At 38.8% G+C, this 22,743-nt stretch overlaps 1 protein-coding gene across 3 annotated transcripts in view; it reads left to right on the top strand.

The window, feature by feature from the left end:
• The first annotated feature begins 11,537 nt into the window (after positions 1-11,537).
• RAB3IP (RAB3A interacting protein) overlaps positions 11,538-22,743 on the top strand; it is a 32,853-nt gene continuing 21,647 nt past the window's right edge. For 2 of the 3 annotated variants that reach the window (XM_058022968.1, XM_058022965.1), the window contains exons 1-3: positions 11,538-11,594; positions 19,807-20,079; positions 20,281-20,542. In XM_058022968.1, the coding sequence (XP_057878951.1) occupies positions 19,832-20,079; positions 20,281-20,542 (510 nt within the window). In that variant the 5' untranslated portion in view covers positions 11,538-11,594; positions 19,807-19,831. Of the gene's footprint in view, positions 11,595-17,810; positions 17,830-19,806; positions 20,080-20,280; positions 20,543-22,743 lie in introns of those variants that run through there. The other variant, XM_058022967.1, reaches the window with a different exon arrangement.

Here is a 22,743-nt window from a genome sequence, read left to right as displayed (position 1 = left end):
GCCCTTAAATTCATTAGCAGATATAGGGTTAGGCTTTTTACTGGTATGGATTTGTGAGTTTTGAGGACATAACACAAGTTATGCCCATTTGATGCCTGTAGAGACCTTGACTCATATCTATGATGCTGCTTTTTTTTTTTTTTTACACTCAGTATTTATTTCCTTTCTGAAACTTTCTCAAGCACAAACTGAAATGAGAGTAATATATTATTCCACTTTTGCAAAGATCATTAGAAGACCTTGGGCATAAACAGCTAAAAATATAAGTGTGTCCTCTCTGTCAATACTGAACCCAAGTGTAAATGGGATTTTTGCCTGGCTGAGAATTTCTGGATGCATTAGGATTCAGAGAGAAACCACAATACAAAATAACAGCCATCAATGTTTCCTAACTGACCATGAAAGGCTCTTTACAGAATATATAAATAAATAGTACCTCTATGCAGATTTACCCCTTGTCGTTGTTCACCTTATGTTTTAGTTTACGGCATAGAAGAGAAAGTGAGATTTGAGTTAAGCCAAGTATAAAAACATATTAAGCTTACGCTGTATCCACTGACCTGCTATTTTGATTCAGCAATCCAAGCCCAAAGGCAAATCCTGGACCCTTCCTCTTTCTCAGACGTCCTTAACCAAGTCCCCTTCAGATCTGCAAAAATCACCTTGCTCTTCCCTTAACCTGAAGCAAGGGGTTGCTGCTGCCGAGCCCTGAGAGGAGTGGACTGACAAGAACAGGGGTTAAAATGTCTTTCCACTTCTGGAAGTCTGTTTTTGCCAAGTACTCTGTCCTGTCAGTTACACAGGGAACAAACGCAAGCAGCAGCAGCAGCAGCAGCTGCTGATCTTGCTCTTTTCTAGTCTATAATTATAACGCCACTTGCCATCGGAAGGACCTCTTTCATTTGAATGAAGAATCTTGCAATGGTTTTGGCTGGCACATACAGTTTTTTTGCATTTTATTTCCTCCAAAATGGGATGGACAAGAAGTGAGCTTTTTGCTCTGAGACTTGTCTTGAAAAGTGATATGTCTCTAACACGGTCCTGTGAAGACACATCAATGAATAGCACTGACTAACTACATCTAAATAGGAAGACCAGAGACAACCCCACGAAACCTGAAAATGTTCCCCAGCTGCACCTTGGTCCCACCCTGGACCACAGCATTTGCTGCATTTCTGCTTTGCTGATATGGTTTGGGAAATCAGGTCTCTGGGGCATGCTGTAGAAATCACTCATCCCTCAAAACAGGCAGAGTTGCTGCTAGGAAAAGCCTCAGTGGACCTATTCACAACCGTATATTTCAGCAGGTGAAAATCCTTCTGCAACTGGAGGTTTTACATAGGACTTCTTTCCCTTTTCCCCTTTGTAAAATGAGATGAACTCTGTCTTTTATGACCTATGGCATTAAGCATGAGCTGTAAAAGGTGATAGACTGTGAAAGCCCAGGAGATATCATATAATGTCATAAACTTCAGCAGAGAATGAAATAATGTGACTGTGAAGTAAATTTAAAAAAATGCAGGGGAAGAGAATAAGCGAGATTTATAGATTTAATTCATTTTATGATGAAACGTTTTCCCCCCTGCCTTAGTCACATTAAGCTATTTGAGGGCTTTTATTTAATTAAAACTCTCCCAGAAAGAATGGAAGTTTCTGCCATTGTTTACCTTTCCTATTGTTGTTAATGGCCGAAGAAAGACACTTTGATGTCAAAGCAGGCGAGATATTAGACTGTGGCATGTGTGTGTCAGGCAGTGGCCTGTGGCGAAAGATGACAAATCATTTTAGCATTCAGTGACTTGGCATGGAGAAACATACTGCCTGATCCTATTACAGAGACTGCCCTGTGCAAGGAAAATTCTTAACAACAGGGATATTTTAAGGTCACTGGGAAAATTATTACTTAGACCTAAAACATTTTTCTTTGCTGAGCATAATAGTTTGCTGGTCTTACTGAGCGGTAAATAATAGCACCTCTATGTGTCAGGGGGTATCAGGTGGTTTTCCTGGCGGCTCTTCAGTATTCCTGCAGATTGGAGTGGCTGAGATTGCTCTACTGGCTCTGAGCTGTTTTGCAGAAGACATGAGATTTAGAGCTCCTGTGTTTTCAGAGGCAGAAATAAATACAGGTTTCCATCTGTGTAGCTCCATCGGGACTGGTTCTGTAGGAAGTACTCCTTTTTTTATCTCTAAGGTGTCCCTATTTCCTTGTCGGATATTTCCAAAGATAGGCAATGTTTTTACCTCTCTTCTTCTGTTTCCCTCTAGGGAAATGTAGTTTCATCCACATTCATCTACAAAAATAAGTTTTCAGAAGTCCCTTTCTATATGCAGTTCTACTAATGATCACTGATAATGGTGTATTTTGCATTAATTTTCTCTTGATGTACTTTGAACACACACAAGAGAAAAAAAACATTTTAACACTGTGTAACTAGACAGGTTTCTGCTAGTATCATCCATGGATGTTTAACAAGACAGCTGAGTGTAACAGCTAGAAATCTAGCAAATAAAACTTATTTAATATATTTATGATTTTGACTTCTCTTTTCTCTTGATTTTTCAGCCCATTTATACTGGAAGATTTCTGGAAGAGACATTAATACATATCATGTGCTAGTGAAGCTTCAAGCAAGCACTTCAGTATCTGTAACATCACATAATGCCAATATCCAAAGAAATACCATAAAAAAAAGGCTAAAATGTGATCTGAACAACATGAAAGAATTTTCTTATTGAAAGGAAGTGAATAATTTAAGTGTTGGGAAGAGAGCAGCATTAAAGAATCCGCTGTCAGATTTTCTCAAATGAGAATATATTGAGTTTTGCTATACTTTTCTACTTACTGTCACTTGCTGCTGGAATTCCTGTCTTAAATAAATCAGTAAATTAACATAAAATGTCCTCTGCCCATAGAATGACTGTGTAGAGACTTGCTGTGCTATCTTGCAGTCTCTTTCATGAGAAAAATTGCAATAATTAGAAGTTAATCTAGTGGGAGAGATACCACTGTACTTAACATCACTCAATGTGGGTTATGGAAATATACTTTAAAGGAGGCTCTTTTATCTCCTGAAGTCACATGGTAGAATACTTGAGAGGATTACAAATGAATTTGTCTGCAGGATAAAGCCTGCTGTCCTGACAGATTAATTCTCTGAGTACTGTAAAACTGCAATCAAAATTACTATGCTTTGCAACTTCCTTGTAATGAAATAAACATCATTTGTTATGCAGCAGTGCTGAGTTTGCTATTAGAAATATTATTACTGTGACTCTTATCAGCGTCAACAATCCTTTTATTGGCAAAAGGCACAGACACACGATGTCACCATGGGACTCATCAGACAGAAGATGAGATCAACAAGGCACCCAGGAATAAGGTGTCCAGAAACTGGATTCAGAAGCCAGTGCCTGGACTGACTGGGAGAGCTTTCTCATGACTTAAGACTTATGTCTCCAAAGTGCTCCATATGATGTTCATCTGAAACAATCTGGGCAGGTTATTTAATACACGCTAGCACAGTTTAAGTGAAAGCTAAATGGTTAAAGGCAACCACAGAAGGAGAGGTGCTTGATCTTGCTCTGTGAACTGGCTTTCCTGAAGTGTCAGTGTTCTTTGCAATGTAACCAGGGTTTTAAAACTTCTTGCACATTATCAAATGTTAGATATTAGACAATTTCTTTACTTACCTAAAAAAGCAGCTGATTGCACAGCCATTAGCATAATCACTTTTTTTAACATGCTGATGCTGCAAAACTGTAATTTCTTTTTAATGAAGAATTTATGTTAACAAAATTTTGTATTGTTCTGGGCATTGAAGAGTACTGATAGTTGATAGTCTGTGCTTCATAATATGTACTTAATACTTATATCTCTTGCATTTCTAAGGAAGTTAAATTAGAGAAAGACAAATATTTTCTCCCATTTAAATGTTTATTTTGCACCACAAATATTCACCTAATGTATTAACATTAGAGTTAATAATGCATCGTTGTTTGCTCAACAGGCATTTCTGCGCTCTCAGTCAAGATTTTTGAGGTATCACTGGAAGCCACAAAAACTCATGCTCTTTATGGCTTAATGGCCTAGGTTTTCAGTGAGAGATGTTACATCTCAGAATAGCAAATGATGACCCATGTGCCCTGCATGGAAAGACAATAACAACAACAAAACAAAAATAAAAATAGTATGTAAAAATGGGCAATACACATAACAGTACAACTGAGCCATTCTGCTTCTACCATTTGACAAGGACAGCCTTGCTTATTTGGAGAAATTCTTCATAGGATGATATTTCGGTTTGTGTTTATGAAAATCCACCTACAAGAATGATGATCCAGATTAGTGCACTATTTAAGATAACAACACCATGCAGTGATGAGCGATACAAAACTGTGGAGCAATTCACCCTATATAACACTGCTAGAGGTGTGGTTAAACCGTGTGGCAGATGATTAGAGAAAGTACACCCTTCATTTCCTCTGTTCAAATTAAAGAGGACCTCAACCCAAAATTTAGAGTCATGGTACCGGCAAATGCAAATGGTATTTGTAAGGATGGAGGATTTTCTTGAGTTGTCTCTTGGGCAGAGAGATTTGTCAGAGCATCTGCTTGTATGAGAGACAAAGGGAAAGATAAGACAGAAGAGATTCCAAGAACAAGAAAGCAACTAAGAACAGAAAAGCTTTTCCAGGGAAATGTGTCTAGAGAAGGTGAGTTCTTTTTTGTTACTTATTGCCTGGAACGAATTTGGAATTGTTGTTGCTGTATTTGTGAGAATAGGATTATTGGTGTTTGTGATAAAAAATGATTACATTGAGATGGCTAACCATCATCAATTTCTTTCTGTAAAGGGAACAACTCACATGAGTTTTATCTTATTTAATTAGTTTTATTTCAAAGAACCCTAATAATATATTCTGGTGTTCAAAGCAGCAGTAATATACACATGAAAAGGATGAAGCTGAGGACTTTCCTTCATCAGCTTGTCCTGCCAGTCCTGTATTAAAGCAAACTCTGGCTTTCCTCCCTCGCATAGTTCAATGCCACACATTTCCCTTAGAACTTCATTTGTTCACTTTTAAGATACTGCTTAAGAGGGAATAAACCAGAAAGAGTGTAAAAAGATACATAGCATGCAGGAAAAAGAATAGCATGTTTAGTGAACCAACAGAGATAAACAACTAACCTTTTTCTATGGACAGCAAGTCTGCTCATTTCCACCTGAATTTCAACAAATCCTCTCATTCTCTGCTCTCTGCACCTTTTCACTTAGAAAAACTGCCTGAACAGCACCTAAAGCCTCGTTGTTTCCCCAGACATGAGGTCCAATCAATTTGCCAAGAGCAGATGAAACAAACCCTCTGCTTGCTGTGCTGCTGCTGAGCCAGTGCCTGGCCCAGAACATGCACAGGCATTGAATGGTGCTAGCTGGGGAATTTATCCTTCACTCTCCTCTGGGTAAATCCATGCTTTGACTATTTTAATGAGGTGACAGAAAATGTTTCCTACCACGGTGAATGTGAGAGAACATTTCCAATCAAGGTAACAGAGATGTATATGATACTGGAGACTAAACTCCCGGGAGGCCTAGCACTTTTAAGGTCACTTTGGGAAGTGTAACAGTAATCCCTTTATTTTGTGCAACTGAAACTGCTCTAGTTTCAATACTACTTAAGCATTTTTTACCATCTACTGAGTAAAGAACTCAGATTACTTTTCAGAAATGCCTCTCTCCTGCACTGAACTTGCAGAGCCTTGGCATCATGAGTGTGTTGAGCTTGAGAAGAGAGAAGAAGAGAAGGAGAAGAAAAGGCCACTCTAAACTGGGACGCATTCCTATGCCCAGTGGAGTGATGCCTGTACCAACTAGGTAACTCAAAACAGAAGGTGAATAAAATGGTACTTCTATCACACAGGTAAATCTTTGGTACCTGTAGAAACTTCTCCATGAGATCAGCTTCACCTCATAGGGCTCATAGAGCACAACTCAGCAATAACTGTCAGGCTTGACTGAAGCCTGATTTTGAATCTCTGTGCTGTTGAGCAAAATAAAGAAAAACCAGCTCATTAAAGGCACATATTCAATTTTCACAGTAACTTCAGTATGAAAGAATGAAGACCTTTGAAAAAGTATTTAAAATTCATCACGTACGTGTTGTGGGGAAGGAGGAAGAAGTTTCATGAATTTCATTTGAAGATGGAAAAAATAAAGCACAGGGAAGGTACCAAGGTCCAAAGCAGGCTTGTGAAGAAAACACAGGATTCCTGAGTTCTTCCCTGGTGCCTTTCACTGCTTCTATTTTCAGTATTTGTGGAGCTGTTTCTGGAGTCTCATCAAGTAAAAGAATTCTTGAGTTTTAACAACAGGTTTGTTGGGGCTAAAAGTTTGTTTGGATTTTTGGAAAGGTAACTTTCATGTGAAAATCTATTTTGCATATTTATTTTCTGATTTTTGAGTTCAGGTTTGCTATGTCTGCTGTCTTCCAACTAGGGATGAACACGTTGTACTATTTTTAATCACACTTTGGATCTGTCCCTGGCTTGCTTCTAAAGATAAACGAAGCCACATGTCAGTTCTTACATAAGATGGTAAGCCCATTTCAGTTGTTATGTTTCTTCTATTTAGTATTGCTAAGTTTATAAGCATCTTCAAAAAAATGTAGAGGCATTATTATTTCATATTCAACAGTAGAATCTGTCTAGTTTGGCAGCTTGTTTGCAGAATCAGTCTTATGGTCAAAATGGGCAATTGTAATCTAACGTGCCTGAAGGAGAAATTTCTTTTTAATCCTTGCCATTTTAATAGTTAATGAAGAATGTATATTTTTATTAATTTCTACATTCCTTGGTTAGGCTGTTTTCTGTGTATTCCCTTAACATTGTTGTTTGTTTTTTTTTTTTTAATCAGTAAAGAATGTGCCATTGTTTTATTATTTGTCAGTGAGTTCTGCCAGTTGTGTATAGATATATGCTGTGTATAAAATAATTTATTTGCCAAGTTAATATTTTTTAGTATTCAAGCCTTGACTTTCAATTAATGAATACAGAGCTTTAATGAGTATTTCGTTTTTATACATCATTTTAAGTTCTTGTTTCTACATTAATTTAGTGCACGGACAGCAGAGTTGATAACATTGGTAACAGAGGAGAAGACTATAAAGCAGTTTGAGATTTTGATGCTGCAACATATTTCTTGCATGATTTGAGCACATCATTTGAAGACAAATAGGAAAGAATCAATATATGTGATAAAGACAGAGTATGCTAAGGCTTTTGAAATTCCCTCCTGTGACATCTCATAAGAAAGGGAGAGGCATGATGTCCCGCATAAACTACTGTAAAAAAATACAAGATGGGTATGAAAACCCTGCTCAAACCACGTTTTTAGAAGGTCAATTTTTCAAGAGGAGCATCTCAGCTCAGAGGATCATTCTGGATCTGATAACATGCAGTATTTTATTTAATGACTTGGCTGATGGAATAGACAGTGCACTTATCATCAAATCTGCAAGATGTGAAAGATCTTAAACTTTTTTCAGAACAAGATTAGAATTCAGTAAGAATCAATGGACATGGAAGAAAATTCACTAGTGAGGTTATACACAAGCTGGAGAAGACCTGGTTAAGCAGTGTTCTCCTGCCAGAAGAGAAAAAACAAAGGATCTTTGGTGGGATGTATAAGCAGATGTGTGATATCTTGAAGTCAGTGCTCATCAGACCCCAGCTGGAGTGCTGTGCCTGGAATTGAGCACTGTTCTGATAAAGACCCACAGGAAGATACCCAGCAAGAACAATAAAAACAATTGTAGGTCTAAAAAACATCACCTTCGAGGAAAGATTAAAATAATTGTTTATTCTTTGGTGAAACTGAGGGTATAAATGATACTATCAAATGCCCTGAATTCTGCTTCCTGTATTCACAGAGATAAGCTCGTTACCTCCTCTGTACTGCAGCACAGGAGATGAGGCTAGACTTTGGAAGATACTTGTAACTCCAAGGTTAGTTCTGCACTGGAATGTACTGCTTAGGGAGGCTGTTCTGTCTTTCACCATTGGAAGTTTTGAGAAAGAGCTTCAGGAGCAGTTAATATCAATCCTGCTTATTTTCTGTCATTCTGGGCCTTTTTTAAGTGGGTAGATTTGAAAAATAACACAGATCTCACCAGTTTTAACATTCTGTTAGTTGGACAGGAAGGGCAGCATAAAGAGAAGTTTTAGAGCTCCAATAAGCTGGAACCTTATTTATGCTAATGTACCATTTGGATTTGCTTTCAAAATGGTTAGCTAAACACTGAAGAAATGTGCCTGAATGGGGAACTACAGTTTCCAGTACTGTAGCACTGGTTCAGCTGAGCTAGTAGAAATGGAGGGAGAAAATAGGTAAGGCTTACAGTCTCTGTACCTTTTTTTGTATATAGTGGACCATTCTTTGTTTTTTTTTTTTTCATTGTACTATGGGGTTTCAATGCATGTGTGACTGCTATTAATAGATTTATCCTTTGGCTTTCTTGAGTTTATTGTTTTGTAACATCTTGACAAAAAGGGAGTACAGTTTAATAAGTATAGTTCATTCAATATTTAAAAAGTAATAAAATAAACAAGTAAGAAGTACCATAGGTAAGTAGAAAGTGAAATTTCAAATTTTATTTGTTTTATTTATCCATGACATTGCTGGGACATCCTCCCCTACTAGACACTTAAACATCTTCTACAAAGAGAACAACTAACACTTCCCAACCTGTAGGGGGGAAACTTACATTAGCTGGCATTTACGCTTCTGTGTGGAGATGAGAAACTTTTAACTAAATTCAGATCAAAGAAAAACTGCACACTTGTTTTTTCTGAAGTCCTGCAGCAATCCTTGCCTTCAACAGAAAGCCCTGTCTCTTCTGTTTTCTCCTCCCTGAAACAGATTTCTTAGGATGAGTGGACTGTAACTGTTAGGAAAGGAAACAACCACATTTGAAGATAGAGTCTCTCAGATGGTTCAATGTGACAGAAGACATTGACAGACAGAACTGCAGCTCAGGAGGACTCTGTGCAGTGCAGGAACTGTTTGCAGTGATTTTTATCACACCTTCCATCAGTATGACTGGAGAGAATCTACACAAGACTCAGTCAAGACTCAGTTTTTAGTATATACATTGCTCCGGCCAAGCCTGTGCCAAGATACCTATTCAGTGTTCTATCTAGCTGGAGAATGGGAATTTCTGATCTGGGGCATTTGACCACACTATGGAGCTCAAAACAAACAGCCAAACCATACTGTCTTGTGTGAGTCTGTCTTGGATGATTCTTCCTTGGATGAGCCCCAGACCTACACTACAGGTGGAGGTCTGCACACAGGTCACACATGTCTGCAGTACTGCCTCCTGCTTTTCCTGACAAGACTTCCTGAATGCATGCTGGACTTGATTTGACATCTCACCTTGGGTGATGGTCACTGGTGTATGGCAAAGCCACCTGGCTCTGTCCTTGGCTGTGCCCTCATTGGTGACCTTGGCTCTCAGTTCATGGTGCCTGGAGGAGCAGCTCTGCCCTGACACTGATGTGCAGCTCAGGAAGGAGCAAAGGGCTCCTGCATAAAAATACTCTTTTAAAATATCTTTTTCTCTTCCCCCAGCCCCACACAAAAGACTCCTTCTCTTATTTATGACTCTGGATTTAATTCAATTTATTTATTCAATTTATTTTGGCTTTTAATTTTAACCATGTAAATTTTGCTTTCTGTGGTTTGTTGCTGCCTGACTCTTTAAAGTATTACAGCAAAATTCAGGAGTACTTTGAAAAAATAAATGTGTTGGTGATTAATTTTAGCAGTTAAATGTCTTTGGAACTGTATTGCTTTTATTTCTTGAAATGCAAGATGTCTAATCTGGTTAAGACAGCAGACTGTCATGCCAAGCACAGTCATTGTACAGGATTAAGAACTATAGGATTACAGATCCTAATTATAGACTCTTGTTGGTTTATTATGTCTTAATAGGTTGTTTTCAACTTATGATTCCACTTGTCTCTCTTTTGCAATCGTGTTTTTAATAAATTTCTGATGCATCTTCTAATTTGTCAAACCTGTATTCTGACAGCACTGCCTGGATTCTATCTCATGTCAATATTAGCAAATTAAATAATTTAAAGTTCAAGGTCCTTATACTGAACAGCTCTGCTCTTCTGGGGTTTTATAACAAACTTTAAGTTATACTGCTGTTTGAATATTCCACTTCTGGCACTTTGGTTTCTTGGTTTTCAGATTACTTCCAGTAAAGGTATAGATGAAGATTTTCTGTAGCCATTTTTCTGCCTGAGCCGCATTGTAGTCCATGTAGATTTACATACTGGAAAATAATTTAGAAGATATGAGTATTTATAGGCACTGTACATTTACTTTATGAGGAATGGCATTGATACATTTGCTTTTGGACATCACCTTTGTCATAATCTTTTGTTCTCAATGAACCTTTTTCTTGGTGGATGCCATGAGGAATGTGCCACAGAGAACATTATTTGTCTGTGGCTATGTCCTGCAGGACTGGCCAAGCAGGATTCTTTCACATTCAGTGGAAAGCTGTCAAGATAATTAAAGTTTCAATTATTGACTGGAATGCGGCCTAGATTCCTTAACTGATGAATGGGACAAGGTCTTATTTACCTTAGTTTTTGCTCAAGTTCCTCACCATGCAGCGCACAATTCAGTTCAGCTGCACTAAAAGCAAGGAAAGTACATGGTCCAGCTAATACTGCTGTCATTTTTGGCACTGTAATCAGACCAGTGGTGAAATGGAGTCTTATTTATAGCAGCTTTATAACATTTGCCTATCATCTTTAAGACACAGGACACACAGAACAGTACAGACCAGGACTTCAAGTGCGCTAAGTTCCATGCTTGTGTCAGGGTGGCAATGGGGACAGCTTGAGGCGAGCCCAGGTGAGGCATAGCAGTAATTGCTCTTAATCAAACTATTGGGGCTGGAAAAACACCTCTCCTTAGCAAGTGAGGCCTTTAATAGCTCTATACATGGCCTAATTTCAGAAATTTTGTGTGTACAGTTCAGTCTTTAATTATGAAATTATAAATACATTAGAGAGGCTTGGAAACTGATTTGGAGCAGGGCATGCCCCATGAATGAAAATTGCTGGATAACCACCTGGCATATTTTTCATTTTCTCATTTTCAATTGTGCAATCCCGTGCCTTTGTTACTGCATACCATTAAACACAGAATTATTAACTTCCTTGTGTTTTTCGCGGCAACAGAACGCTCAGAGTCGGACAGCCGTGTGCTCGCCTGTCCGTGAGGAGCAGCGATGTTCCAGTGTTTGACTCTGGGGCGCGGTGAGGAGCGGAGGCCCCGCGGCCCGGGCCCTTCGCTCCCTGGCCCCCGCCCCGCTCCCCTCACGGAGCTCACCCCCGTTCCGTCACCCCCGCCCCGCCGCTAGGGGGCGGCAGCGGGGCCGCGCACACCTGCCCCCCCCCCCCGCCCCGCTGCGGGCGCTGCGCCGCGCCGCGCATGCGCGGCCCGGCCCCGCAGGTCGGCTGAGGGGACGCGGCGGCGGCGGCGTCTCTCTGCTCCTCTCTCGAGGCTCGGCAGGTACGTGCGGCGGGGGCTGCGCGGCCCCAGCCCCGGCTCCGGCTCCGCCAGTGGGAGCGTGGGGTGGCTGCCCGGGCTGTGGCTCCCCGCTGGTGCTGCTGCACCTGCCCGCCGACGCGTCTCCGGGAGCCTGTGCCCAGGCGGGCGGAGCAGGCGCCGCCGGGAGCGCTGCCCCTAGCCGGGGCGCCGTGCCCGGGCGCGGGCTGGCTGTGGCGGCTGTGGGACTCTTCCCGGAAGAACCTGGGGACGGGTGACGGCCCGGGCTATGCCGCTGTGCCCGTCTGCGGAGGGAGGGCGTCCCCGGATCCGTCGGGGCTTGCGTGGGCGCGGAAGGGGCAGTCGGCGGCAGGGATGCGCTTGTCCCCGAGTCGCGGTCGAAGGCAAAACTGGGCAAAAGTACTTCTCAGGGATCACCCCGGGAAGTGCCGGGAGCACCTGCTCCTGCGGTGGCAGCGGCGGCGGACAAAGAGCCGTGGCGTACCCGGGGCCGGCGGGTCGGAGCAGCTGCCGGGCTCCCCGGGTCGCGCCTGTGCGGGGCCCGAGGGGAAGGGCGGCCCGGCGGCGGTGACCGGGGCGAGCGCAGGAGGGATGCGGGGGGAAGCTGAGCTGGTGCCGAACGCTGAACGCTTCGCCTCCGCCGCCACAGCTCTCGGCCGGCGGGGCGGCAGGTGCGGACCGGGGAGAGCGCCGAAAGGGTCAGAGAGAGAAGCGGGGCAGGGCCCTTTTGGGGTTCGCAGATTTCGCCCCTCTCGAGGGTGCCAGAGCAGCCTGGGCAGGGAGCGGAGCGGCGTTCTGCGCTGTGTGACAGGGGGGCTGCCCTCGCCTGTAGCTTTTGTTGTTTTCTTTATGGTTTGTCGAGCGATATTGAGGGCCGTACTTAAGTCGCCGAAAACTGGTCTTGTAAGCTGAAGTAGTTAGGTAGCATGTTTGACTTTGCCTTAATTTCTAATGTAGTTGTGTTGGATAGTAAGGCTCAGAAAGTAAATTTTGGTACAAGTTGACTTCAAGCGATGAGCTGTGCAGAAATTTGTGCTGCCAGAGTGCTGATGCTCCAGTAATTCCCCGAGGGTCGCAGGGCTTTGGAAGTAAGAGAACAGAGTGACCAAGCTTTAATGGTACCGTCAGAGTTTGTCTTGCTGACAAAAAGCTACAGTGTTTTCATGAGTTTGAAAGTGTGGTCTGTTTTGTTTGCAGATAATATACTAAGTTTTATGTTGGTTGCTTTGTTTGCTGCATTCCTTTTTAAGCATGTTCTTAGGAAGCCTCAAAAACAGTTGTCTAAATAGATAAAATAATTACTCTTGTATAGACTTGCTATAACTGAAATTATCAGCTTCTCTTTTGAAGCAGATGTAAGGTTATTCAGACTAGAAGTATGTATTGGCAGCTACCATCTGTTCAAATATTTGTATTCCTCACTGTAGGGCAAAACCTGAAATCTAGTTGCTTTAATATTTTTATTGTTGTTTCTATTATAGATCTGTTAAATGAGTTTTTGGAAGGGTTAAAGTTTGGCCTTCTGTATTTGTCTCTTGGCAGTCATTCATCCGTTGTGCTTGGTTAGTGTTACCTAGTGAGCAAAGAAGGATAAATAATTTACTGTTCTCATTATGCTTTTAATAAATAACAAATGGGAGTGCACCTCACAGCTGCGACTGGAATATCCATCTTGTTATGCTATATTTAAAAGGAGAATTTTTTTTCCATAGGAGAACAGAACTGTCACAAGAAGCATTTTGATTATAGACTGCAGCTTTCTTCATAGCTGTTATTGATTTGGTTTAAAAATTCATGTAAAATACCAAATGAGATGGTCACTCACTGTTCCACTTAGGTTTATGGATTTTCTCAGAAAGGAGATGTGTACTTTGGATTTTTATTTTTAAGACCTTTTTAAGTATGCCATGTAAAATATTGTCTTACTGTAACCTTCAAGACTTGTATTAGAGACTTTATTAGCACTAATCCACTAAACATTTTTTAATAAATTAAGAAAATATTTCTTTAAATGCATTTGCAGGTACAATGTCAGGAAATTCATGGTAATTTTGCTGAGGTTCAAGTTTACTTACTGAATATTTTCAGTGTTAACTGAAAACGAGAGGGTCTTTAGGTCCAAGTCTTGGCAAGAATGACACTACAGTCATTGTGATCAGGTTTAAACCTGAGATGGGCTTGTGAAATTGTTTCCAAGATAAGGCAGAACAAGGCTCTGCTTTAAAAAGAACAGGAACTGCAAAGAGAATGATATTTTCATTTTAATTAACTTGGTTTGAGACTCTTTGTTAACAGAACAGCATTCTTTGAATGTTTGTTTACAATGAAAGTTCGTGGTATTCTTTGCCTTTGCAAAGCACTGGCTTTTCACTCTAGTAAGAGGTGTACTATCTCCCAGCCTCTAAACCATGTTTATTTATAAGTTTCACAAGCACTTCATAAATATAGGTCATTGAATCTTGTGTGCTGCTGGTTTCTGTAAGAGAGACACTTGCTGTCTGTACCTATAATTTTCTAGTTGAAGATATACCTAAGAAAAGTTTTTGGAAGAGATTTTTTTAATCATCAGTTCATCTCAACAAAAATCCTTGTAACTTCATAAAATCCTGCTATCAAGTAGAGTGTGTTTCTTTTAAAACAGTGCAAAATAGTGTTTTCAATGCATGAAGTGAGAGTAAAAATACATCATAGTATTCTATGGCAACAGTAGAGGGAATGCAGTAGAAAAATATTCTCACCTTAAACCAAGTGTGTTTCTGCTAGCTGTTAAATTCTGTAAACTTGCTGAACTTACACCTTACCTTCAATTTACTGTCTTGCCCTATTTTATCATTTGTTGGCAAATACATAGGGTGGGGTCACTTGAAAATGAAATAAGAGTAGAATATGTAAAGACTGGAATAGTCCAGTGCTTTCTTTTCTCTCATATCTTACCGGCTCAAAAAAACCAAATAAAAGAAAAAGCTTTGTTTTGGGTTCCTGGAGAAGAAATTTCTATCACAATTGCAAGATTTTAGGACTGGGAATTATTTTTTTGCAAACCTTAATGGAATTCCTGTGCCAAATCTTGAGTTGTGTTCATGCAATCAACTGGCATTGATAATGGTGTTTAAACTTACTTGAAATCTCTGGCTAAGCTTACATACAAAACAGTTTAGGAAGAAAATGCCCCACACTTTTTCCTGTGTCTCCCTCTCTGGAATATCTTATACTGGATAGATGTAATTGAATTAGTTTTGAACTTGAAATTATTGCCCGTAGATGCCTTACAGCAATTTAAATTTGAAACCACCTATTTGCATCTGATAGATTTGAAGTAGCAGTACTTAACTGAACTGTTTCTTTAAAAGATGTTCATTAATCCACTGTTTTTAATTCCCTACTGAGTTCTTTAGAGTTTAAAATATATTACATTCCAGGCTTGGTAATGCCACATATTTCAAAATTTTTTCCCCTAAACTGACTGAGAAGAATGCAGGCCCAGTGGTGGGCTATTGGCAGTTGTTTTGAGGAAAAATCCACTTTCCAGACCCCTCTCAAATCAGCTGAATCAAGTGTTGGAGTCTAATAAATGGAGTCTCTGAGACTCAGTTACCTATTAGAGGCGTGCTGCGTGGGGTTAAACCACACTGGCTAATGGGCACATTCTTTTGATGAATACTAACCAGAATTTGCTCTTGGTGTAAATGTTTAGAGGTGTTAACTTTTTCCTTTAGGGTTTTTTTTTCCTTCCTACTCGAGCAGGTAGCCATTCTGTTATGATTGTACTCTTTTACTATTAAAGCTGAAAATGAGATTACTGATGTGTGAAATGTTTGGTGTTGGCATTGCTTTTAAATGCACTATAACAATCAGGAGATGGTTCAGAGTTGTTATCTTCCAAGTGTCTGGTATTCAAAAGCAATCTGTGAAAGACAAACTCCAGAGTTTGTGGTAGGTGATTTTCAACAATTTTTTTTCAAAAGGAAACAAACCTTAATAAATTACTGCCTTTCAGGGGCCTTTTTAGTATTTAGTTATTGAGTGCTTCGGTTCAGACATGTAGTTAAACCTCTCTTAGAGTTATAACAGAAAAATTAATTTAAGTATTTTGATTTGACTGTTGTTAAAAATGTTTGTGTTTCTCAATTTCTGTTAGAAGCTTTAGGAAGTGTTAAACCAACTGTTGTTGAACTGGTTTCTTTGTAGTACATTTTAGTTACCATTAGACAAAGTAACAGATTTGAGCATAGTTTCCTCCTGAAGCTGTGGTTAGTCTGCAGTGCAGGTGTGGCAGTGAAGAGGTAATAAAAAGTGACATTTGTCAGCTCCCTCCAAATTTGCATTATTTCCAGATGAAAGCATAAGGAAATGAATTATTTTGTTGTTTCATCCTGATTTATTACAGTACTTGACATTTTTATGTGATGCTAATTGCATAGTATCACCTAAGAAAAAAAAAAATCATATTTGGTAGGCACTAATGTGATTCCAAGCATTCACCTTATATTAATGTAGTAGAAGAATTACTAAGAAAATTAATTATTTTATTTAACACGTGTCCTGCCCTGAAATGTCAGAATATCAGCTTTTGTTCACAGTAGCAGAATTACTACTAAGGAGTGCTGTGTCAACAGTGTGTGGGTTTTTTGCACACAGTCAGCTTGGCTCCTAGTGAAGCTCTCAGCTTACCATTTGCTTCGTGTTCCTTCACAGCAAGGCTGTTCATTGCTGCCTTAGTCAATAATAGGAATCCTTCCTGCAAGCCTCTAGGAAGCCTCTGATCTTTAATGGCACTGAAATTTAATGTACATTTTTAATTCTTCTCCTTTTGGTTACCACTGCTTTGCAAAGTTCTTTCCCAAGAGAGAGCTTTTAGTTTTACAACCACATTCAAAGAATGCTGCTCTGTTAACAAAGACTCTCAAACCAAGTTAATTAAAATGAAAATATGATTCTTTTTGCATCTATGTTTAGTTTCATGAATGTGTAACATGTCTTCATAATGGTGTTGGTGAGTCTTGAAACTGAGATACTTAATTTGGGCTCCTTTCTCTTGTCTGGGTGGTGTACCCAGCTTCTGCCTAGTGAGAAGTAATCTTAGGAAAGAAAAAAGTTGTGACTGGAAAGTGTTTTACACAGATGGTTTGCTTATGAGTGCCCATTTGACAGGCTATGGGAAAAATATAGCTGAAGGACTTTATTTTCAGCTCTTCCAGGAATAACTTATATAACTTTTAAAACTGTACTTCCTGTATCAGAAAGAGCTTGTTTTTGGATAGCTGAGAAGTTATGCATGGATTTATTTACTGTTTAGACTGAGGTCAATATTTAATGTATAAGCTAAGTGATAGATTTGTAAATATCCTTATCTTTTTGGTTTGGGCTCTTTTTTTTTTTTTTTTTTTTTTTTTTTTTTTTTTACTGTTAAAAATACTGCAGGATACAGGCAGGTTAGGTGGGAAAGCCGTAGAAAAGAATTGGGTGGGACATTTCTCAGAGGAGTGGGACCATGTAGGTAGGATAGATTGCTCCCATCCATGCCCTGAACCTATTATTTTGCCAGGGTAAATTGATGTGGTGGTCCAGAGGGACAGTTAGAAGTGCATTTGAATATTTGAAAGATAATAAGTAGGCTTTCAATTGTTTTTTTCTTTATGTGAGCCAGCATGTCCTTCTGTGCTTCAGAATACAGACAAATTTGTGTCAGTTATCACAGGTATATATGGAATGGTGCATCTTTTAACCTGTTGCTTATTCTGTGTACTTAAAGTATTTGCTCCAAACAGACAGCCCTAATATTTGCACAGAAATAGTAAAGTAAATGAAAACAACAATAAATAAGCTTTTCTTGAGCCTTTTTTTATTCTTTGAAAAGGCTAAGTAGTATTTTTAAAAAAAAAAAGGTTTTTGAAAAAAGCCTTGCATAGCAAAGTTCAGCCAGTGGTGATATGAAGTTCCATGATATCTCTACTGAATATCAAGGCAGACTGTGAGTTTTAAGAATAACTAGCAATGACTAACATCTTACAAACTTGAAATAGAAACTAGTCAACAGCAGGGAGTATGTGGCAAAAGTGTGTTCCTGTTTTAGTCTCAGGTGGGTCTCAATTTCTGCTTCTGTTTTGTGGATTTGGGTGCACTTTCCTAGGTGCTGTGGAAAAGACAAGGCATCCAGTCAGCCCTTCCACATCCATGTTCAGAGCCTGTGTCTTTTGTGAAGACTGGAATCCAAAAAATTGAGAGTTTTAAGTGGCAGGTTGGTATTGTTGCCAGTGTAGTGGTGCTGGGTGTGGCTGGCTTGGTTAAAGAAGAGGACAGTGGTGGGAACATCTCAAAGTCAGGGTCACATCTACTGATGTTTGTGCAGATGTGACTCTGACTTTAAGATCTGCGACTTGGATATTTTTCAGCTGGTGTGATGAACTATAAAGTAATTTAGTTTATTAAATGTAAAGCAATTATGCAATAATTGCATTGTAGAGCTGAAAACATTCCTGAAATTAAACTTTGAAGAAATGTCCTGTAGCTGTGTCAGTTTCTTCATTTTAATTTGTCTTCTTAACAGGCTTTATCATCATATAGAGCATGTAATTATAAGGCTTCTAATAGTTAACAACTGTAGGGGAAACAAACAGCAATATTTGCCAAAGTTACTCAAAAATAAGCTTTTCATGTCTGTTATAGGAAGGCTTCAAAGCCCAAAGTGTTTTTCTGTGTAAATCATATTTGTGCAACTGCTCTTGATAGTTCAAAATAAAAGAAATTTCTGCATAAAGTTTTCTGCAGAAAAGGAGCCCGAAACAAAACCATTCCTTTTTGTTCATGTAGGGTCCTTTTTGTCTCTAAAGTTTCTTAGAGGGGGGTGAATTTTTTCTTTTATTTTTTTACCTTTCCTTTTTTTTGAGCAATTAAGATGTTCTTGCTGTCTGAATGGTTGAATTTCTCCCACATGTACCTGCTGATGTGGCAAAGCTCTGTGTTTCACACTGGTGTATACACACCACAATCCTTGAGATGCAGAACAGTTTTGAATAGTGGTCTTTGAGTTTAAGGTGATTAGAAAGTCTTAATTTAACTAAAATGTTACTTCATATGTGATTTTGGGATTCTGTTCTTGATGTCTTCCTGTGTGTGTTGTGAAGTAGCTAAGGAAGTGGATGTACATGTAAGGTGATGGCATCCTCTTTTCATGGTTATCACCATCATCTTTCTAGATCTTCTTCCTGCCTTGTCTTTTCAAGTGTAGGATCCAGGAAACTTTCTCTGTAAAATATGTATTATTTTGTTAAGATTTTTTTTGCACATTAGGTAACTTTTTGAGCACTTTCTCTCTTCTGTATTTATGTAACATGGAAAAGGTGGAGTTTTTTTGCAGTGAATAATCAGTGCTAAGTAATTCCTTCACAAATTTCTTCATACTCCTTCCAACATACAGTTTTGAATTATGCTAAGATTTTTGTAATCTCTCAGAAATTGCTGGGAAGTAGGACTTGTAAAAATCATGTTGTAAACGTGTTGTACGTGTTTTATGTTGATTTTATGAAAACCATAGTAATTAAAAAATCAATTGAAAGATTGTCAGTGGAATTGCCAATTCATAGTACTTTTAACCTATAATATATTTTTGGTATACTTGTTCACAATTGTCTGTTCACTTAATCATGGGATGTATTAAATATATGCCATCATAGTTCATGAGAAATCTTATTAGCAAAGTCTGTCATTTCAGTTAACTGTTCAAAGATCAGATATGTAATTGAGCCAAAACCACTATGGACTGTAATTTATATAAAGGTTCACTGATTTCTGTCCTAGATTATTTGCTTCATTGAGATGAAAATTGGAAGTTTTAGGTTTAAAATTTTTTCTTCACTGATTCCCAGATCTGCCCCTCTTTCATGAATGAAATATATTTGTTTTGATATGAAACAGCTCTAGATTATATTAAGAATGACATTGTTTTATGATGTAGAGTATGTTCTTGATTTCATCATCCCATTTAGATGGGATAACAGAGTCTGCTGTTAGATCTTCTGGACTCAGCAGTACAGTGGATGGGAAAAAACATTTTTGGTGGTTGAAGTTTGTACTTTTGCTGGAGTAGTTCACAGTTTCTATTCTATCACAAAGTATTCTGAACCTATTTGAGTGAACGTATTTAAGATTCAAATAGCTGTCAGATATATTTAAGTATTTCCTGTTTGCTTTCTGATAATGTGATTATTTCATTTAGGGATTCATATAATGAGGCTTTTATTATGGCCAGTGACCCCTTGGAAGGCTTTCATGAAGTGAACCTCGCTTCGCCCACTACACCAGATCTTCTTGGCGTAAATGAGCCAGGGACTCAGGAACAAACTACCTCACCCAGCGTAATCTACCGACCACATCCTTCTGTTGTGTCCACACCAATCCAACCCAATGCATTGAATGTTTCTGACCTTCCTACACAACCTGTTTATTCATCTCCCAGACAACTGAATTGTGGAGAGGTATCAGGTGTCAGGTAAATGCCAAGTGTCTTTTTATTTAAATTGTTGATGTCTGTTGCATATAAACTATTTGCATTGTTAAAGATAGTTTTAATGTTATTTACAACATTGCAATATTGTGTCCACAATTATATATTCAACATCACTACTGCCACTTCTAAAATACTTACTCTTAATGTATTATATAAATAAAAATTATATTGCTCTCTTTACAGCATCAATGTTACCGACACAGTACTTTGTTCTACCTCTGGACCCCAGAGTGGGTCATTCAATCACAGTAATGCCAGGAAGGAGAGCAATAACGTGGAGAGAGAGCTATTGCAGGGTACTACAGTAGCAGATGTTGCTGAAGGAAATGAAGATATTTTTGGGTTGAGTACAGACAGTTTATCTCACTTACGGAGCCCATCTGTACTGGAAGTAAGAGAAAAGGGCTATGAGCGGTTGAAAGAAGAACTTGCAAAAGCTCAGAGGGTAAGGTTCGTTGTCTTGTTTCCTCCCTCTTTTTATCTCTTCACAAGTGGTTCTAATATTGCAGAATGATAGATAGGCCAGAAGGTGCATTTGAAGTCTGCTCATTTCTTCTAGATTTATTATGATGTAATTATTTTATGTAAAATTTTCTAACTGCTTTTCTAAGACAGTACAGATGTCTTAGAATTATTCTTTGATAATTTTTTTTCTAGTGCTGCTGCTGCTACTTAACCATGGAAGCTTTTGCTGTGATGTCTGGTTAAACACACCCTCTTTTTGAAATGTAGGCTTTCCTTCATTCTGACATTTGAGAATAGGAGTAGTTTTCTGTCATTCTGTTGTTACTGAATAAGTATTTATAGACACTGATTATATACCTTTCGAGTCTTCTTTCCTCTAGAGTTTAAAAGTGTAGCATGTGTCATGGAATTCATAAATGCTTTAGAAACAGAAGTGTTTCATAGGGGAATGCTTGCATAAGAAGGAAGCAGTAAAAATGCCTCTGATGTTCTTTAGAGTACTGTTACACTACACTTCAAATTGAATATGGATACCTTTGAAGACACTGTGTCTCAATTCATTAATATTTGTAAAGCGCTTTGTCTTGTTTGGATGGATGGTGCTATATAAATGCAAAACCATTATTTATCATTTTAACATTTCTCTGTGCTTAAGTTTTTGAGTAGATGTTGTGCTATTTGTATCTGTGCCCTTTCTCCTCCTCTAGGTGACTCCATTCTTGTTTAGGTTTAAGCTCATCTTGTGTTTGAACTTGCTACCCTCTGTTTGTTACCTTATCTTGTTGGATGCAGTCATCATTACTGTCATAGTGAACCTTAACTATGGATTCAGACATTGCTTTTTCTGTTGTATTGCTGAGTAGTGGCTTCCTTTGCTAATGTGTGTGTTTGCTTAGCTTTTGGCCACTGAAAGAAAACATTTACCTGAGCTAAACTTGAGGACCTTGCATGTGAATATATAATCCTAGCAGTTAAACTTGGAACCCTCCAAAATAAGAACAAATTAGCATCCAAACTTTAGAAAAGCTCTTCTTTACAGTGTATGAAATTACAGCTGATGTACTTGAGAACCACAACTTGGATCTGCTTCTGATAGCTTGGAATGATCTAAAAATCTTATTCCAATGTATACCACTTTGTCTCTTAAAGATGGAAATGTTTCCTATTTCACTCTAAAATTTGTTAAGGCTGTTCTTAAGGAAGTGGCATGAAGGCTGCTAGGACATAATTAACTGCATGTTATATGTTTTCAAGCTCTTTGTGTGGTCTTAACAGAAGCAATTCAGCACTAACCTTGTGACTGTTGATGTCAGAGTTGTTGCTAATTCTCAATTCTTCATGTGATTCTTACCAGTGTTATACTGGAGAGATAACTTGCTTTGCTTGTCTTTCTAACCTTGCACTGTTTCAGAATTGCTTAGTCATGGCAGGGGTCTGTACAGACTCTACAACCATAAACCTCTTCCTTCCATTATACCCACTTTCTTCCTCTTCCTGCATGAGGACTACTTTTTCCCATCCCTAACTCATCTCTGGTATCTTTCCTCCAAAGCTCATGGCTGTTCACATAGTGCTGTATCCTCTCTGTGATATTCATGTGTCATGCAATCTTTAAACTTCTGTTTCCAAGCACACTCCCTTCTGTTGATGAGAGCTCAGTTCAAGACCTCTAGGGATGTAATGAATAGGTAGTGTCTTTGTGTAACTGGTTGTCTTTTGTGTAATGGCTTTAAATTCTCTGTAATTCTCTGAGCTGTTTTTTTTTTAGTGAGAAAAATGAGAATTGCAGTTTGCACTTGAAGCTTATTGAGCCTGGAAGCTTTACAGGCTACAGAGAGTGAACAAAGTAAATGCAAATTTGCTATTTTGCATTTTTCATTTGTTCCAAATTTCCTGCTCAAACTGTGTGCTATTGTACTATACATTAAAGATTGTTTTGAATTTGTTGCAGTTGTGATCAGAAAGGGAACTAGAAAGGAAAATGAAACTTTAAAGTTTAGGAATCCACTAATTTTTTCCCTTTGTTTGGAGTGCACCTTCTTTTTAAAAGTGCTGTCAGTTTTTTTTATATTAGATAATGCATGTATGCCATGTATTTGTTAGACATTTCACTATGGTTCCTGAATAAATTATTCAGTAATAGTAATAGAATAAGTATTATCTTTTCCCTGCTTTGTGTGT

This window comes from Melospiza georgiana, chromosome 4, assembly GCF_028018845.1.
Source record: "Melospiza georgiana isolate bMelGeo1 chromosome 4, bMelGeo1.pri, whole genome shotgun sequence".
In the NCBI taxonomy this organism is placed as follows: Eukaryota; Metazoa; Chordata; class Aves; order Passeriformes; family Passerellidae; genus Melospiza; species Melospiza georgiana.
Note: the sequence above shows the minus strand (reverse complement) of the source record. Positions and strands in the feature narration are given on the sequence as shown.